At 46.8% G+C, this 17,234-nt stretch overlaps 1 protein-coding gene across 1 annotated transcript in view; it reads left to right on the top strand.

Moving 5' to 3' along the window:
- Nucleotides 1-15,994, top strand: part of DYRK4 (dual specificity tyrosine-(Y)-phosphorylation regulated kinase 4) — a 47,427-nt gene extending 31,433 nt beyond the window's left edge. Inside the window, exons 8-12 of the mRNA XM_015411179.1 lie at nucleotides 368-540; nucleotides 7,632-7,692; nucleotides 12,442-12,571; nucleotides 14,603-14,784; nucleotides 15,738-15,994. Of these exons, the coding sequence (XP_015266665.1) occupies nucleotides 368-540; nucleotides 7,632-7,692; nucleotides 12,442-12,571; nucleotides 14,603-14,784; nucleotides 15,738-15,994 (803 nt within the window). The remainder of the gene's footprint in view (nucleotides 1-367; nucleotides 541-7,631; nucleotides 7,693-12,441; nucleotides 12,572-14,602; nucleotides 14,785-15,737) is intronic.
- The last annotated feature ends 1,240 nt before the right edge of the window (nucleotides 15,995-17,234 follow it).

The raw sequence follows: 17,234 nt of genomic DNA, 5'->3' as shown, positions 1-17,234 counted from the left end.
ACTTCTCTGAATATCCTCCATGCCCCAGTGGGAGTCGCCAGAGGTCGCCTTGACTTCCAGGCACAGGCACACGCACACACACATGCACACAGACACACACACACAATGCAAAAAGAAAAAAAGAAAATATAAAATGGTGGCAATTATGTTACCTTTGTCTTCTGAATTACTTAGAACACACAGCTGACTTGTAAGAGGAAGTGGGAAAAAATATGAGGGTTCTGCTATTCGCAAAGATTAACTTTTGATGCACCAGACTAAGTAATGTGAATTGCATTTCTCTTGCACTGTGCCATTCTGTCAATCACCGCATCTTAGTTACTCTTGTCCCATTGGGGTTTCCCCCCTTCCTTTCTTTTTCTTCTAGTGTACACGTACGTCCAGAGTCGGTTTTATCGCTCTCCAGAAGTGATTCTTGGTCACCCCTACGCGGCTGCCATTGACATGTGGAGCTTGGGCTGCATCATGGCTGAGCTCTATACGGGGTACCCACTTTTTCCTGGAGAGAATGAAGTGGAGCAGCTCGCCTGCATCATGGAGGTAGCTTTGGCTCTTAAATCGGGCAGGGGTACTAATAACAGGAAATTTATTTTATTTTATTTGCCCAAATTTATATCCCATCTTTCTGCCCTCATCAGGGCCACTGAGGTGGCTCACAAATTAAAAACACACATAATAAAAACACGTCATAAAAATTATTAGAACCAAACAAAAACACATCATTAAAATAATTTAAACTAAAGCTAACACACATATACAAAACCATAAAAAACCAACAGTTAAGATTAGGGATGGGCACGAACCGCATTTTTGCAGTTTGGTTCAGTTTCTCATTTGTGAGCCATTTAATGTTTAAACCCCTGCTTTCTGCTCTCTGCGAAAAGCGGTGGGGAGCAGAAGGCAGGGGTGTAAATGGCTCTGAACCACCATGAACGGCATCAAAATTTGTAGAAGTTCGTGCTGGCTCTTCAGTTCACTAACATCACTTCGCGAACTGGCTAAAATTTGTGGAAAACTTTAGTTCATGAGCTGGTTCATGCCCATCCCTAGTTAAGATATAGGGCAGGAAGAAGGTATTGCTGACAGAATACTAGAGAAAACAAACCTGCTGGTAGAAGGCGGCAACACAACACAAGGAGACAAACGAATCTCCCTGGGGAGAGAGTTTCAGAGTTTTGGTACCACAACCAAGAAGTCTCTCCCAGCACCTAATCTCAGAAGGCACCTGAAAATTCTTCAGAAGATTACCTTAGTGGTCAGGTAGTTTCATATAGGAGTAGGTAGTCCTTCTAGTATTCTAGTGCCAAGCCATATAGGGCTTTAAAAGTCAATACCAACGCCTTGAATTGTCTCTGGAAACAACAAGCCAAGACTGGAGTGATATGGTCCTTATGAAATCCTGTCCTCCCCGCAGAGGGGAGGCTGATTATAAGCCTTGTAAAGGAGAAAAGGCTTAACAATAGGTTGGTGCTCATCTATCTTTTTCTCTTCCCATGGGCTGCTTGGGGAATGCACCACAGGGGGGCTGCTAGCTCCCAACCGTCAGAAGCATGGGGAGGTTACTGGCTTCTCCTCCTGAACCCACACTGCCATCAGCAATGCCACAGAGGCTTGGGTTGCACCAGACTGGTGGCAACAGGGACCCTGGAGGTGGTGGGATGTACCTTGCTTGGGGTAATGCTCCCTCTAAGCTGCCATGCGCCAGCTGCAGGGAACCCCACGAGTGGAGGTCCTGCCGGTTCCGGGGTGCCACATGCAGGAACTGCGGGAAGGTCAGCCACCTCACCCGAGCCTGCCATGCCAAGGGGGAACCGGAGGCGACCAACAGCAAACCTGGCATCCATGCACAATGTGGAATTACATATCACCTCCGTCCAGCAGCAGGAGGTATTGAACATGCCCCTGGACACCCCTGACAAAATTACAGTGACTGTCCTTATCGAGGGCAACCCCTGTAAGATGGAGCTCGACACCAGGTCCTCCATCTCCATAATTTTGGAGGACACCTTTAAGAGACTCTGTCCAAAGGATGGCCCTCACCTTAAGCCTGTTGGTTTCACCTTGCGGGACTTCCAACAGAACAAAGTGGCCGTGAAGGGGGTGGGCAAGTCCCAAGTCCAGTACCAGAATTTTGATGGCTTTTTGGCCTTGCTGTTGGTGGTGGGCAGTCACACGAGTCTCCTGGTTCGCGCCCTTGGGGTTCCGAGTGACTGGTGTGCATCACTTGGCCACGAAAGACTTTCAGTAGGCATGTGACGGGGTCCCGGCCGTCTTTGATGGGATGCTCAGTCGCTACACCAGACCCCCCATCTCACTCCAGCTGAACCCAGCCTTGAGGAAGTCGACAGATTGCTCCTAACTGTACGCCCTACCACGTGCTCCTTTGATCCGTGCCCTTTGTGACTAATTAAAGCTGGTCACGAGGGGTTTCGAGGTGCACTGTGGGAGATAATCAACACGTCCCTCGCTCAGGGGCTGTCCCCGGAGGCACTTAAGGAAGCAGTGGTACGCCCCCTCTTGAAAAAGCCATCACTGGACCCGGCTGAATTGGCCAACTATCAGCCGGTTTCCAACTTGCCCCATCTGGGCAAGATAATAGATGGCAATTCAGTTACAAGGCTTCCTGGATGACGCTACCTTATTAGACCCCTTCCAGTCCAGTTTCCGCCTGGGTCACGGGACAGAGACAGCACTGGTCACCCTCACGGATGACCTCTGGAGGCACCTGGATCGAAGCGGATCAGCAGTGTTGCTGTTGTTAGACCTGTTGGCTGCGTTCGACATGGTCGACCATCAGCTACTGATCCGCCACCTCGCCGACATCGGAATACAGGGACTGGCCTTGCAGTGGCTTGTTTCCTTTCTCCAAGGTCGGGGACAAAGAGTGGCGCTGGGGGATCAACTGTCCCGAAGGCACCCACTTGAATGTGGTGTGCCCAAAGGAGCAGTGTTGTCCCCAATGCTCTTTAACATCTATATGCGCGCTCTTGCCCAGATGGCCTGGAGGTATAGCCTGGGTTGTCACTAGTATGCAGATGACACCCAGCTCTATCTGTTGTTGGGTGGCCAGTCCGACTCCAAACCGGTAGATCTAGATCTGGCATTGCAAGTTGTGGTTGGTTGGCTTAGGCTGAGCCGGCTGAAATTGAATCCGATGAATTATTTAAATGTTTTTAAATGTTTTAATAGTGTTTTAAGTTTAAATGTGTTATATGTGAATCTGGCATTGGGCCAGGCAGTGTGAGCCACCCTGAGCCCGCTTGTGGGGAGGGCGGATTATAAATATAAGAAATAAATAAATATAAGAAATAAAGACGGAGGTCCTGTGCCTGAGTCGGGGCGGTCCAAGGGTAGGGATCCCACTCCCAGCCTTTGACGGGGCACTGTTGGTGCCAGTGCCGGAGGTCATGAGCCTGGGAGTGCTCCTAGATGCCTCCTTAACAATGGAGGCCCAGGTAGCAGCCACTGCCAGGTCGGCCTTTTACGATCTTAGGCTGATTAGGCAGCAGGTTCCCTTCCTCGAATGCAACGACTTGGCAACAGTGATCCACACAATGGGCACCTCAAGATTGGATTACTGTAATGCCCTCTACATGGGGCTGCCCTTGGCCCAAATCCGGAAGCTGCAGCTAGTGCAGAACGTAGCGGCGAGGCTGTTGTTGTGTCATCCTGTGTGGGAACACATCCAGCCTGCCCTAAAAGAACTGCACTGGCTGCCTATAGCATACCGGATTCAGTTCAAGGTGCTAGTTATTACCTTTTATGGCCAGGGACCTGCATACCTGAGGAATCGCCTTACCCCATATGTTCCCCAGAGAGCACTGTGATCGGGGACCCAGAACCGGCTGGTCCTCCCGACCATCAAGGAGGCCAGGCTTGCGTCAACGAGGGCTAGGGCTTTCTTGGTGGTGGCTTCATTCTGGTGGAATGAGCTCCCAGAGGAGATCAGGGCCCTGCGGGACCTGTTACAGCTCCGCAGGGTCTGTAAAACGGAGCTTTTCCGTCAGGCCTTTGGAACTGCCACCACCAACATCTGACAGTTTTGGGGGAGCGAGCTTGACCCCCTGGGTCCCCCCAAATATAGCTCAACCCAAATATAGCCTGGCCTGAGTGCCTGGGACATCTGTAGTAAATTATGATGCTGACTGTGCCTGAGGAATTAATGCTAGCACTTTATTAAGTAGTATAATTACGGTTTTAAATTTGTGTTTGTCTGGTTTTATTATTTATTGTACTGTTTTATATTGTTGTAAGCTGCCCTGAGCCAGCCTTGCCGAGAGGGTGGGGTAAAAATCGAATAAATAAATAATAAATAAACCCAGAGGTGTGGCCCATACGGCTGAAGGCTAGGTGTGTCTCGTTCGCATTGAAGCCAAAAATAGATGAGGAGCTGGATCAGTTAGTGGGCCAAGGGGTTTTGGAGCCAGTTCCGCATGCCCTCTGGGAAATCCCGATTGTTACACCCATTAAGCCCAATGGAGACGTCTGCATCTGCATGGACTACAAATGCACAATAAACATGGCGCTGCAGGACCACTCCTACCCGGTGCCGGTAGTCAGCCATGTCTTGGCCTCTCTAGTGGGCACCAAGGTCTTTGGAAACTTGGACCTAGCTCAGGCCTACCAGCAGCTACAAGTGGATGATGCGACCACGGGGGCCAAGACTTTAGTGACGCACAGGGGCATGTTCCGGGTACGGCGACTGCGGTTTGGGGTCAGCGTAGCCCCAGGAATTTTCCAGAACCTAATGGACTCTCTCCTTAAAGGAATTCCAAGGGTCCAACCCTTCTTTGACAACATTTTGATTGCCGCCCCCACAGACAAGTACTTTGCCAAGAGACAGCGCACCATCCTGCAGCGTTTCCAGTCAGCCGGCCTCAAGGTGAAGTGGGAAAAGTGCCTCCTGGGGGTTCCGTGGGTCGAGTTCCTGGGGTTCTCTGTCAACGCGGAGGGTATCCATCTGGCCCCAGACAAGGTGTGCACCATCATTGACGCTCCCGCACCAACCTCGAAGCCGAACTCCAGGCCTTCTTGGGGGCTCCTGAACTTTTATCCCTCTTTCCTGCCCCACAGAGCTGCTCTCGCAGAACCGCTCCACCACCTCCTCCGGGCCGTCAAGGAGCTGCTCACCTCCAATGCTGTCCTGGCCCACTTTGACGAGACGCTGCCTGTCGTCCTCACATGCAATGCTTCCCTGTACGGCATCGGAGCTGTCCTAGGATACCAGTTGCTGGCGGGCTGGGAGGTCCCCGTGGCTTACTACCCCCGCACCCTGTCTTCAGCCGAGCGCAACTATGCTCAAATCAACGAGGCACTGGCTATTGTCGCAGGGGTGAAGAAGTTCCATGACTACCTCTATGGACGCCCATTCACCATTGTTACAGACCACAAGCCCCTGCTGGGTCTGGATCGCCGGACCCCCCAGATGCTCTTGCCGCACATGCTGTGTTGGTCCATCTTCCTGGTGGGATACCACTACTCCCTCCTCCACTGCTCAGGGAAGGCTATGGGACATGCCGACACCCTCAGTCGCCTGCCGCTTTGCTCCTATGATCCTGACCCTGCTCCCACGCACCAGATCCTGCTCATGGAGGAGCTTCCTGACTGCCCTCTGCAAGTAAAAGACGTGTCCCACCACACCGCGAAGGACAGCCTTCACCTCAAGGGAATTCCAAGAATTAATGGGCTGCTACCTCATCCGACACATCCGCTCCGCTCCCTTCCACCCGGCCACCAACAGACAAGCGGAGAGGATAGGGCAGACCACAAAGGAGTCATCCACAGAGACTAGGACCATAGACTCGCAGCCTTCCTTTTTGGACATCGAGTGACCCTGAGCGCTGCCACTGGTCACAGCTCAGTGGAACTCTTCACAGGCAGGCATGTAACCACCTGACTGGACAGACTACACCCAGATCAAGCCCCTGAGCATCGCCAGGCAACAGAGAACCAGGAAGCGCCCAGAAGATTTTTCCCTGGTGACTCCGTCTATGCGAGGAACTGTTCCAGTGGTCCTGCCTGGGTTCCTGCCAAAGTCATCTGGGTTACTGGACCTTTGTCATACGAGGTATCGACCGACGATGGTCAGGTCCTTCGTAGGCACATAGACGAGCTCCACCACCACCCATTTCCAGATGATCCGCAGTCACCATCAGCAGTGGCGGAAGACTACGATGAGGGACTGCTATGACCTCAGGAGTCACAGACTGTGAGTTTCAGCCCGACAATGCACAGTCTGACCGCCAGGGGGGGTGAAACACCAGACCAAGCGGCCATGGACTCTCCAGAGGTAACGCCAGCCCCACAACCTTCCACCAGCATTGCACCTGCAACATTGAGCCAAGATCTCGTAACCGCAACCCCTCAGCCTGAGCCGCGGCGTTCAAACGGAGAACGATGCCGACAAGCATACCTAAGAGACTATGGCTGTTAAGGTGTTTTGGAACTTAGGGGTGAGGGGTGTTATATATTGAGCCTGAGCCAGCCCTGAAGGTGAACCTTGAACTGGGTGAGCTTGCTCCCCAAGAACAATAGCTGACTAGGATCCTGGAACTGATCTAAAGATAAATAGTGTAATGTAAATAGCCTATCCGTGAGACAGTGTGTGTGGGGGTGGTGGGGGGTGGGTGGGGGTGTTTGCATGCTTTATAAGCAAGGCTCAAACCCTGCTGGGTGTCCTTGGAGTGTGCTGAAATCACTAAATAAACTACAGCTGATCACTTCAATGTGTCCAGAACCCCGTATTTAACAGACATGCCTCTGGCTAATGTGAATGCCCTTCTTGAGTTACTGGATTCAAGAAAATGTCAATAGGCTGCAGGAGCGATTATATATCTGGTATTTGCTGGAGAGAAATAGCCAGGAGAACTGAGAATATCCAATTGTCTTTCAGTGTCAGTCACTCTCTGCTTAATGAGTGATTTTGCCTGGTCTATACCAAGATCCAGAAGGGCTTGGGGAGAGAAGCCTAATTTCTGGATGGAATTCAAGACTGCTCTATGCCTATTGGACTGAAATTGGTCCTGATGGAGTAAAGGGAACAGACCCCTGGGGTTTACATTTCCTGTTACCCATTTATAAATTGAGAGGATACGAATTCTAGCCTCTACCCGAAGCATTCCTGTTTCCAATCTGACCCGAGTGTTTGACACACACGTAGGTACTTGTAATAATACTCTAAGGAATTTAGACTGGACTCTCTCTAGTGGGGTAAAGGGGGAAGATGGTGGCCCCGTGAGCTGGGCCAGCGACTTAGCTTTAAACAATCAAAGAGCGACTGGAACATCGTGCCCCCCATGAGACCGATGAAATTTCAAAATACTATTTGCTGTTTTCTCTCCTGCATCAGCTGCACAACTACAATGAATTGCATTGGTGCCGGAAGCTTGCAATAATATAATTTTATCCCATCCTTCCAAAGAGCTTTTCTCCCTTCCTCTATTTTATTCTCACAATCCTGTGAAGTACCTTAGCTTTTAATGATCATTGGCGTTCCTTCTTATTTTGGAAATCTGAACTGATGCTGCACCAAACCAAAGTGAGTTCAGCAATAATACCAAAACAGTTAATTTGTTACATATTTGATTTACCAAGAGACTCTTATGGCTGATTTTTTTTGGTGTGTTTTAAAGGTACTGGGCCTTCCTCCGACAGAATTCATTCAGACAGCATCAAGAAGGCGAACATTCTTTGGTAAGCACCAATAATCAACTAACAGACAAAACGGCCATCCTAAAGTACATCCTGTTGTGCAGGGGTGGGTGGGCGGGCTATAAATCAAATGAATAAATAAATGAAAATAAATAATGGTGGGCAGGCTCCTGTGCTTTCAAGGACCCCTGGTGGCAATGGTAGCACAATGCATACCCGTGTGGTCTGTGTGCAATGCAGTTTGTGCAGGGGTGGGGCTTCTGTAGCCACCCTGCATCTAAAGATGGGCAAGTTGCCCCGAGCGTTCTGATTCAGGTGAGTGGTGAAAATAATTCTTGGGTTCATGAACAATGTCTGTGTTATTTTCCCTCCCCGCAAAAAATAAGTTGTGGTAGCCTTGGCGGAGAAGGATTGGATTAAATTGATGTTATTAGATTGACTTGTTTGAGATATTTCCCTTCCCACAAAGAACAAGTTGTGATGGCCATGGGAGAGATGGAAACCTTGTTATACTAAGTATGTGGCATTTCCTTTATGTGCTGTGTTTGTATACTTAGATTTGGGTGTCTTCATTTAGTCTCTCAAATCTAAGTATACAAACTCAAAAATGACAGAATGATTTCGGTCCGATTCCAAGGCAAACCATTCAACATCACAGTAATCCAAGTCTCTGCCCCAACCACTGATGCAGAAGAGGCTGAAGTGGACTGGTTCTATGAAGACCTACAACACCTCATAGAACTAACACAAAAAAATGATGTCCTCATCATCATAGGGGACTGGAATGCTAAAGTAGGAAGTCAAAAGGTAACTGGAATAACAGACAAGTTTGGCCTTGGAAAGCAAAATGAAGCAGGACAAAGGTTAACAAAGTTTTGTCAAGAGAACACACTGGTCATAGCGAACACCCTTTTCCAACAACCTAAGAGGCGACTCTACACATGGACATCACCAGATGGGCAACACCGAAATCAGATTGACTATATAATTTGCAGTCAAAGATGGAGAAGCTATATCCAGTCAGTAAAAACAAGACCTGGAGCTGACTGTGGTTCAGATCATGATCTACTCATTGCAAAATTCAGACTTAAACTGAAGAAAATTGGGAAAACCACGAGGCCATTCAGGTTTGACCTAGATCGCATCCCTGATGAATATACAGTAGAGGTGAAGAATAGATTCAATGGTCTGGATTTGATAGAGTGCCTGAAGAACTGTGGACGGAGGTTCGTGACATTGTACAGGAGGCAGCAATCACCACCATCCCAAAGAAAAAGAAATGCAAGAAAGCAAAATGGCTTTCTGATGAGGCTTTACAAATAGCAGAGGAAAGAAGGAAAGCGAAAGGCAAAGGCGAAAAGGAAAGATTTACCCAACTGAACGCAGATTTCCAGAGAACAGCAAGGAGAGATAAGGAGGCCTTCCTGAATGAACAGTGCAAAGTAATAGAAGAAAACAATAGAATGGGAAGGACTAGAGATCTCTTCAAGAAAGTTGGAGAAATCAAGGGAGCGTTCCATGCAAAGCTGGCCATGATAAAGGACAAAAACGGTAGGGACCTAACAGAAGCAGAAGAGATTAGGAAAAGATGGCAAGAATACACAGAAGAACTATACAAGAAAGACCTCGATGTCCTTGACAACCACGACGGTATAATCACTGACCTCGAGCCAGACATCCTGGAATGTGAAGTTAAATGGGCCTTAGAAAGCATTGCTAACAACAAAGCTAGTGGAGGTGATGGTATTCCAGCTGAGCTATTCAAAGTCTTAGAAGATGATGCTGTTAAAGTGCTGCACTCAATTTGTCAGCAAATTTGGAAAACGCAACAGTGGCCACAGGATTGGAAAAGGTCAGTATACATTCCAATCCCAAAGAAGGGCAATGCCGAGGAATGTTGAAACTATCACACAATTGCACTCATATCACACGCTAGCAAGGTCATGCTCAAGATCCTACAAGCTAGGCTTCAACAGTACGTGGATAGAGAACTACCAGAAGTACAAGCTGGGTTTCGAAGAGGTAGAGGAACTAGAGATCAAATTGCCAACATTCGCTGGATTATGGAGAAAGCAAGAGAGTACCAGAAAAATATCTACTTCTGCTTCATTGACTATATAGGGCTTTTGACTGTGTGGATCACAACAAACTATGGCAGGTCCTTAAAGAGATGGGAGTACCAGACCACCTCACATGTCTCTTGAGAAACCTGTATAAGGGCCAAGAAGCGACAGTTAGAACCGGATATGGAACAACTGATTGGTTCAGCATATTTATTTATTTATTATTAAAATTTGTACCCCGCACTCCCCCGTAGGGCTCAGGGTGGCTTACAGGGCAAGATATAAACAACAATACAAAAATAACAGTATATCTGCATTATAAAAACATTATATACAATTTAAAACCCATCCTATATCACATAAAGTGCTCGGTGAAAACTAACTTCAAAACCCAAGATGGCGAGACAGTTCCGAACAGTTCCTAGGAGACAGTCTATAGTGTCATGATGTTCCAGATCTTCTCAGGGCCTTTCTCTGGGCCTCTTCCAATCCCCCCCAAGATGGTAACACAATGGGGGGGCAGCGGCCCCTACTCGAAAGCCTGGTGGAAGAGTTCTGTCTTACAGGCCCTGCAGAACTGCATCAAATCCTGCAGGGCCCAGATCTCCCCTGGGAGCTCATTCCACCAGGTAGGGGCCGCTACTGAAAAAGCCCTGGCCCTTGTGGCGGCCAATTTTGCATCCCTGGGGCCCGGAATAGTTAGCAGGTTTTGGGCCCCAGACCGTAGTGCTCTTGGGGGAACATACGGGGGGAGGCAGTCCCTCAGGTAGGTTGGACCCAGACCATATAGGGCTTTATAGGTCATAACCAGCACTTTGAAGCGAATCCGGTACGCTATTGGCAACCAGTGCAGCGCTTTCAGCACAGGCTGTATATGGTCCCTTCTAGAGATACCCATTAACAGCCTGGCTGCAGCATTCTGCACCAGTTGCAGCCTCTGGATTTGCGACAAAGGCAGCCCCATGTAGAGAGCGTTGCAGTGGTCTAGTCTCGAGGTGACCGTCGCATGGATCACTGTGGCCAGGTCATCCCGGTCCAGGTAGGGGGACAACTGCCGAGCCCGCCGCAGATGGAAAAAGGCGGACTTGACAGTGGCTGCCACCTGGGCCTCCATTGTTAAAGCAGAGTCCAGGTGCACTCCCAAACTCCGAACCCCAGACGCTGGCACCAAAGGTACCCCATTGAAGGTCGGGAGAGGGAGCCCCAATCCTGTCCCGGCCCGACCAAGGCCCAGGACCTCCGTCTTCAGAGGAAAAGGAGTACGACAAGGAAAAGCATAGGAAAAGGAGTACGACAAGGATGTATATTGTCACCTTGCTTATTTAATATATATGCAGAGTACATCATGCGAAATGCTGGCCTGGATGAATCACAAGCGGGAATTAAGATTGCTGGGGAAAAGATCAACAACCTCAGATATGCAGATGATACCACTCTAATGGCTGAAAGTGAAAAGGATCTAAAGAGCCTCTTGCTCAGAGTAAAAGAGGAAAGCGCAAAAGTGGGCTTGAAGCTCAACATCAAAAAAACTAAGATCATGGCATCCGGCCCCATCACTCCTTGGCAAATAGAAGGGGAAGTCGTGGAAGTAGTGACAGACTTCACGTTCCTGGGATCCCAGATCACCACAGACTGTGACTGCAGCCATGAAATTAAAAGACGCCTGCTCCTTGGGAGGAAAGCGATGGCGAACCTAAACAGCATGATAAAAAGTAGAGACATCACCCTGCCAACAAAAGTCCGCATGGTCAAAGCAATGGTATTCCCAGTAGTCATGTATGGCTGCGAGAGTTGGACTATAAGGAAGGCCGAGCACCGAAGAATATATTCTTTTGAACTATGGTGCTGGAGAAGACTCTTGAGAGTCCCTTGGACTGCAAGAAGATCAAATCAGTCAATCCTAAAAGAAATCAACCCTGACTGTTCCCTGGAAGGCCAGATAATGAAACTGAAGCTCAAATACTTTGGCCACCAAATGAGAAGGGAGCACTCACTGGAGAAGACCCTGATGCTGGGAAAGATTGAAGGTCAAAGAAGACGGGGACGGCAAAGGATGAGATGGTTAGACAGTGTCATCGATGCAACGAACATGAAATTGAGCCAACTTCAGAGGACGGCGGAAGACAGGAGGGCCTGGCGGGATCTGGTCCATGGGGTCGCGAAGAGTCGGACTCGACTGTGCGACTGAACAACAACAACAAAAATTTAGTCTCTACAACCTAGGGCTGCCTTAAACCATCTCGACACCTCTGAGAAAGGAATAGTTTAAAAGTTCAAATAAGGGCTTCCATACTCTAATGTTGCATATTGATATTTATTTACTTGATTTATACCCCACTTTTCTGCCAATGGGGACCGAAAGCGACTCACAACATTCCCCTTTTCCCCCATTTGATCTTTACAACAGCCTTCCCAGATCCTAGTGTGCCATATATATATGTGCATATTTTTATGCAATGCTGTGCTTGAGTGCCAGTTGTAATACTGTGCTCCATAACTGGAGTCGCTCAACTGATAAATCGCACCAACTGGCCTTACCATACAAACAAGGGGGTTGGGTTTCTGGACATGTCTGGCTCTAGGACCATTCTCTGGGAGTACATCCTGAAAATGTTCATTTTTAACTTTCTAGACCCAAATCTTGTGAATTTGTCCAGCAAGTTCCTCATCTATGGATAACATACATGTATGTTTACCATTTTTAACATTTTGCTTTTCTGTCTTGAAGATTCTAATGGTAACCCAAAGAGTGTAACCAATAGCAGGGGGAAGGTACGAAACCCGAATTCGAAGGATCTGAGTGCTGTATTGAAAACCTACGATGCTTCTTTTTTGGACTTTCTGAAAAAATGTCTGGTGTAAGGTGGCTTTTACTAATTTTCCTAAGCATACATCCTGGGTTTTTAAATCCTCAATATTTTTGTCCCGATGTATCTGTCAATGTGTAAATTAACAGTTACTGTAAAAAAAGGTAAAGGTTCCCTTGCTCGAAAGCCAGTTGAATCCGACTCTAGGGTTGTGGTGCTCATCTCCGTTTCAAAGCCGAAGAGCCAGCGCTGTCCAAAGATGTTTCCGTGGTCATGTGGCTGGCATGACTAAACACCAAAGCACAATACATATTTTATAGATTAATCCCCTGTAACAGGTGAACTGTTACACTCCTGTAAGGGAAGCATTCCTTTTAAAAGAGACACATGGAAGCAAAAGGCCTCATTTCCTGTTCCAAAACAATGCAGGGCTATATTGAGATGGCTGCTCTCTTCGATACCCAGTCTCTGTAAGTTACAGCCCCCTGACTGAAGAGAAGCCAGAACTTTGTTTATTTGCAGGTAGCAAGTGAAAACCTTGTATCCCAGCCAAAGATCACTCATTTGTCTTCTCAGATTTTTATTTAAAATCAATTTAATCATTCTTGAAATAAGTGAATATGAAAGAATCACCGTGATACAAAATATATCACATACGTAAATGAAATCAGAAATGAAATCAGAAAAAGACATACATATCATTACTTATCCCTTCCCCGATCTAAAGATTAAAAGATAAAATACAACTTCTGAGAGTCTCATCAAAGCACTTTCATAAACATTAGACCAGGGGTGGCCAAACTTGCTCAACATAAGAGCCACATAGAATAAACATCAGGTGTTCGAGAGCCGCAAGACATGAAGAAATATTACACACGTTTTAATTGAAAAATATGCAGATTTGTTTTTGATTAACATTAAATGATACTGCTAAAAATAAAACCAAAAAAGGATAAAAAAAGATATTGATGATATTTATTTGTCCAATGATATTTGTAGGCTTGATGGGGGGGTGCTTTGAGAATGCATTTAAAGTTGCTTTCTTTCTCTGCTCCCCCCTCGCCTCAAGCCTACCCAGGGAAGGGGAACACTGGCTGGGGAAGGGAACGCTTCCCCAGCTACCCTGCCAGGAGCCACACAAGAGGTGTGAAAGAGCCGCATGTGGCTCCCGAGCCACAATTTGGCCACCCCTGGATTAGATAGTCTCATGCAACCCACATATGAGAGATTCATGGGTGTTTTGGGCATGGCTATCTTATGGACCCAATTACATGAAATACACATGGCCATATCAAAACCTTCCAATTCATCACTTCTGATGGTCTGAGGAGAACGCTTCTCTGAGTTTAGAAGAAAGTTCCAATAGAGATATGTGTCAAAACTGTGAACTATTAGATTAACTTGTTCAGAGATCCTAGTCTGATATTTTAACCTCTGTACCACACTGACTGCAGGGTGCTTCCCAGCACTGGGCATCAAATCAGGTTCCTTTAACTACCTCTCTAAAATCCACCTCTGACATTCTGAAGCTGATCTGACTTCTCTACCATGGCCTCTGGCCCTCCAGCTCCACTCTGCCTTCCTTGTGTACCTAGTTCGTCATCTTGAGGACAGACCTGATACCTCTTTATTTAACTCATGTCAAGTACCCAGCTATTTGAGGTGTTCCAAAATAAACACAGAATAAAAAGATGAATTAGACCCAGAGAGATTTCTAAAGGCGAGCTATGAAATGAACAGCTATGAAAATCCTGTAAACGTACAAATGACTTATAGTGATTCCTCCTCCCACCTCACCCAGTGTCTGGGTTTCCACACTTCACCCATCATTCAAAGGAAGTGATGTATGATCAACCACACAATATACCTGTGTGCATGCTGTCTCTTTTCGTATATGCATGCAAATGAATCACTTGTATGGTGATTACATATGGTGGTTTATATGGGGGGGGGGACAGGAACTCAAGAAATCCCTCCCATGATTAATGATGGAGACTGTGCAGATTAGCCCTTAGTTCTCCCCCCCCAAAATCTGTCACAGTCAAGAATTTCATCATAATGTCCTTTATGTTTTATGTGCAGATGGAAGCCTGCCTTGCGTATGACTCCGGAAGAAGCCATGCACCATGCCTGGATGCAGGACCCATGGTTACATAAACCAAAACAAAAGCCCAAGATGGCTCCAAAGTCCAGTGAGGGATCCTTCATCACCTCTGAGAAGAAAAAGGAGAGCTTTCATAAAAACCCACAGCCAGAAAGAGGAGGTATGATGGTTGCCGTTCTTTGATTATTTTTTTAAAGAATGTATTTGTCTTACATGCTTGTTTTCACAGAGCTTTCTTTAAATAAGCCTGTTTGCAAGGTGCATAAACCACAAAAGCCATGGAATGTGCTACTGGCAGCATACTGAATCAGTTTCCCTTTCTTAAAGGCAGGAAGTCTCCAGTCCTGATGACTTGCTGGATAGGACTGTTATGAAGATAGATCCAGGTGGTCAGACATGTTAGTCTGAAGGAGTAAAACAAATTTAGGTCAAATTTGCATTTGCATTTTTAAATTAGTTTTGTGCTTCTGTGACCCCGTCTTTCTCTATGCTTGTTTGAAAGTTGTTTGGAGAAGATTCGTTTAAAGCAGTGCAGAGGTGCAATTAAAATGGAACCGCCACAAGAGGGCGATAAACATAAGCAGACAGGTAAAAATATACTCGCACAGTTGAAGTGAGAAAATGAAAGCAAATGTAGACATTTTTTTGAAGACGGAATCAGAAGGCTGGGACACAGGTGGGAAAGACAAATGCAGATTCGACCTTAGAGTCTAGTGGCACCTTACGACCAACAAAATTTTATTTAAGGTATGAGCTTTCATGTGCATGCACACGAGAGCTCATACTTTGAATAAAACTTTGTTGGTCTTAAAGGTGCCACTGGATTCTAGGATTAGCTATGGTGAGAGAAAACGGGTGGGTGGGTTCATCAGTAAGCATATTTCTTACTCCTCTCCTTGGACACTGCTCTGGGAAGCACCCAGCCTGCATGCTTCTCACGCCCAAACTAGGCACACGTGCAGTCACTGTGGCACAGTGTGCCCTAAGGGGAGAAAATGCATCTGACTTTTTGAATCTGGAATCTTAGACGGGAATCTGTTCCTCTATTGGAGAGAGCCTAGAGCGATTCGGGAGGGCCCTTCTAACTTTAACTTTTTGTCTTCCTTCCTGCAGATGAAATCTGGCATCACCCCCTTGGAGAAGTCAAGTGTGAACCCCCTGAAAAGTTGCCGGTTGCCAACCAAAAACCGCCTACCATCATTTCATCCCAAGAAACAAACAGAGAGGAAAGCCAGGATGCAAACCAGCAGGCCACTCCCAATAAAGAGCAAGAAACACCCCTGGATAAAGCTGTAAAAAGAGACCACAGGACAGAGAAGGTCATGCACAAAAACACAAGCATCTTACCGCCCATTTGGTACAAGCAGTGACTTGGCCCCTCTTTCCATACCTTTGTGGTATGTTTTGTTTTTAGATAACTATTTTGCTGTTCTGTGTTCAAGAACAGGAATTGAATGTATAACGCTCTACATATATGGTCTATGCGCACTTCTTGCCATTGTAACAAGGTTGTGGAATAAGACTGAGTGGAATGGAAATGGGTATTTCATACTGTTTGGATGGGACAGCCTGTCGCTACGCGAACTTGCAGAAAGGTTTGGCTGGAACAAGGGAAAAGAGAACTTCTTCGTGTACACTGCAAAACAATGATTGGCAAAAATGAGACTGGTGCCTGGCCTCCAAAACATTTATTGTAGCTTCTGGGCTGTTTCAATCAATTTAATTTCTGCTTAAAATCTGGCACTCATGGTTTCAGGACCCCTAAAATCTCACAAATATTAAAAGCAAATTATAAGAAACCCACATGCATTATGTCTTCCAAATCTCATTTCTTAAATATTCACACATGTGCCTTAAAGTTGCTTGTGTTTCAATTGAGGTTATAAAACAAGCATAAAAGTTACATGCCTCTACTGCACTGCATTACCAATAATCACACTTTCATATAAATAGAGAGAGCCAATACCCACGCCTCACACATGAAACTACACCAACTGTTTTTTCCAAGAATTTCCAAAATATTCTCACTACATCGCCAAGATGTCCCTATTAATGCTTCATTTTGCAGAGGAATTTTAGACACATGGACTCTTCTACACCAGTTTGGTGTAGTGGTTAAGTGCGCGGACTCTAATCTGGGAGAACCGGGTTTGATTCCCCACTCCTCCACTCACAGCTGCTGGATGACCTTGGGCAAGCCATAGTTCTGGCACAGCTGTTCTTGAAAAAGAGCAGTTTCTGTCAGAGCTCTTTCAGCCCCACCTACCTCACAGGGTGTCTGTTGTGGGGAGGGGGAAAGGCGTTTGCAAGCGGCTCTGAGACTCCTTTGGGTAGTGAAAATGCTCCCTCTAAGCTGTGGAGTCTTGTCAGCAAAAATTCTTCTTTGTGAGCTACTGGCAATAAAGTTGTGAGCAAGTGATTTGACTCCTGCATAAATTAGTTTGCTCTGGAGCCATCCTTCCTAAACTAAGACAAAAAATGTGTGAGCTGGAAGCTAAAAACCTGTGAGCTAGCTCACACTAACTCAGCTTAGAGGGAACACTGGTATAAATCCAATCTCCTCCTCCTCCTCCTCCTCCTCCTCTTCTTCTTCTTGAAAAATAATTTGAT

Source organism: Gekko japonicus, unplaced genomic scaffold, assembly GCF_001447785.1.
Source record: "Gekko japonicus isolate JY-2015 unplaced genomic scaffold, Gekko_japonicus_V1.1 scaffold944, whole genome shotgun sequence".
Taxonomy (NCBI): domain Eukaryota; kingdom Metazoa; phylum Chordata; class Lepidosauria; order Squamata; family Gekkonidae; genus Gekko; species Gekko japonicus.
The sequence above is the reverse complement of the archived record's forward strand: the minus strand, read 5'-3'. Positions and strand labels throughout refer to the sequence as shown.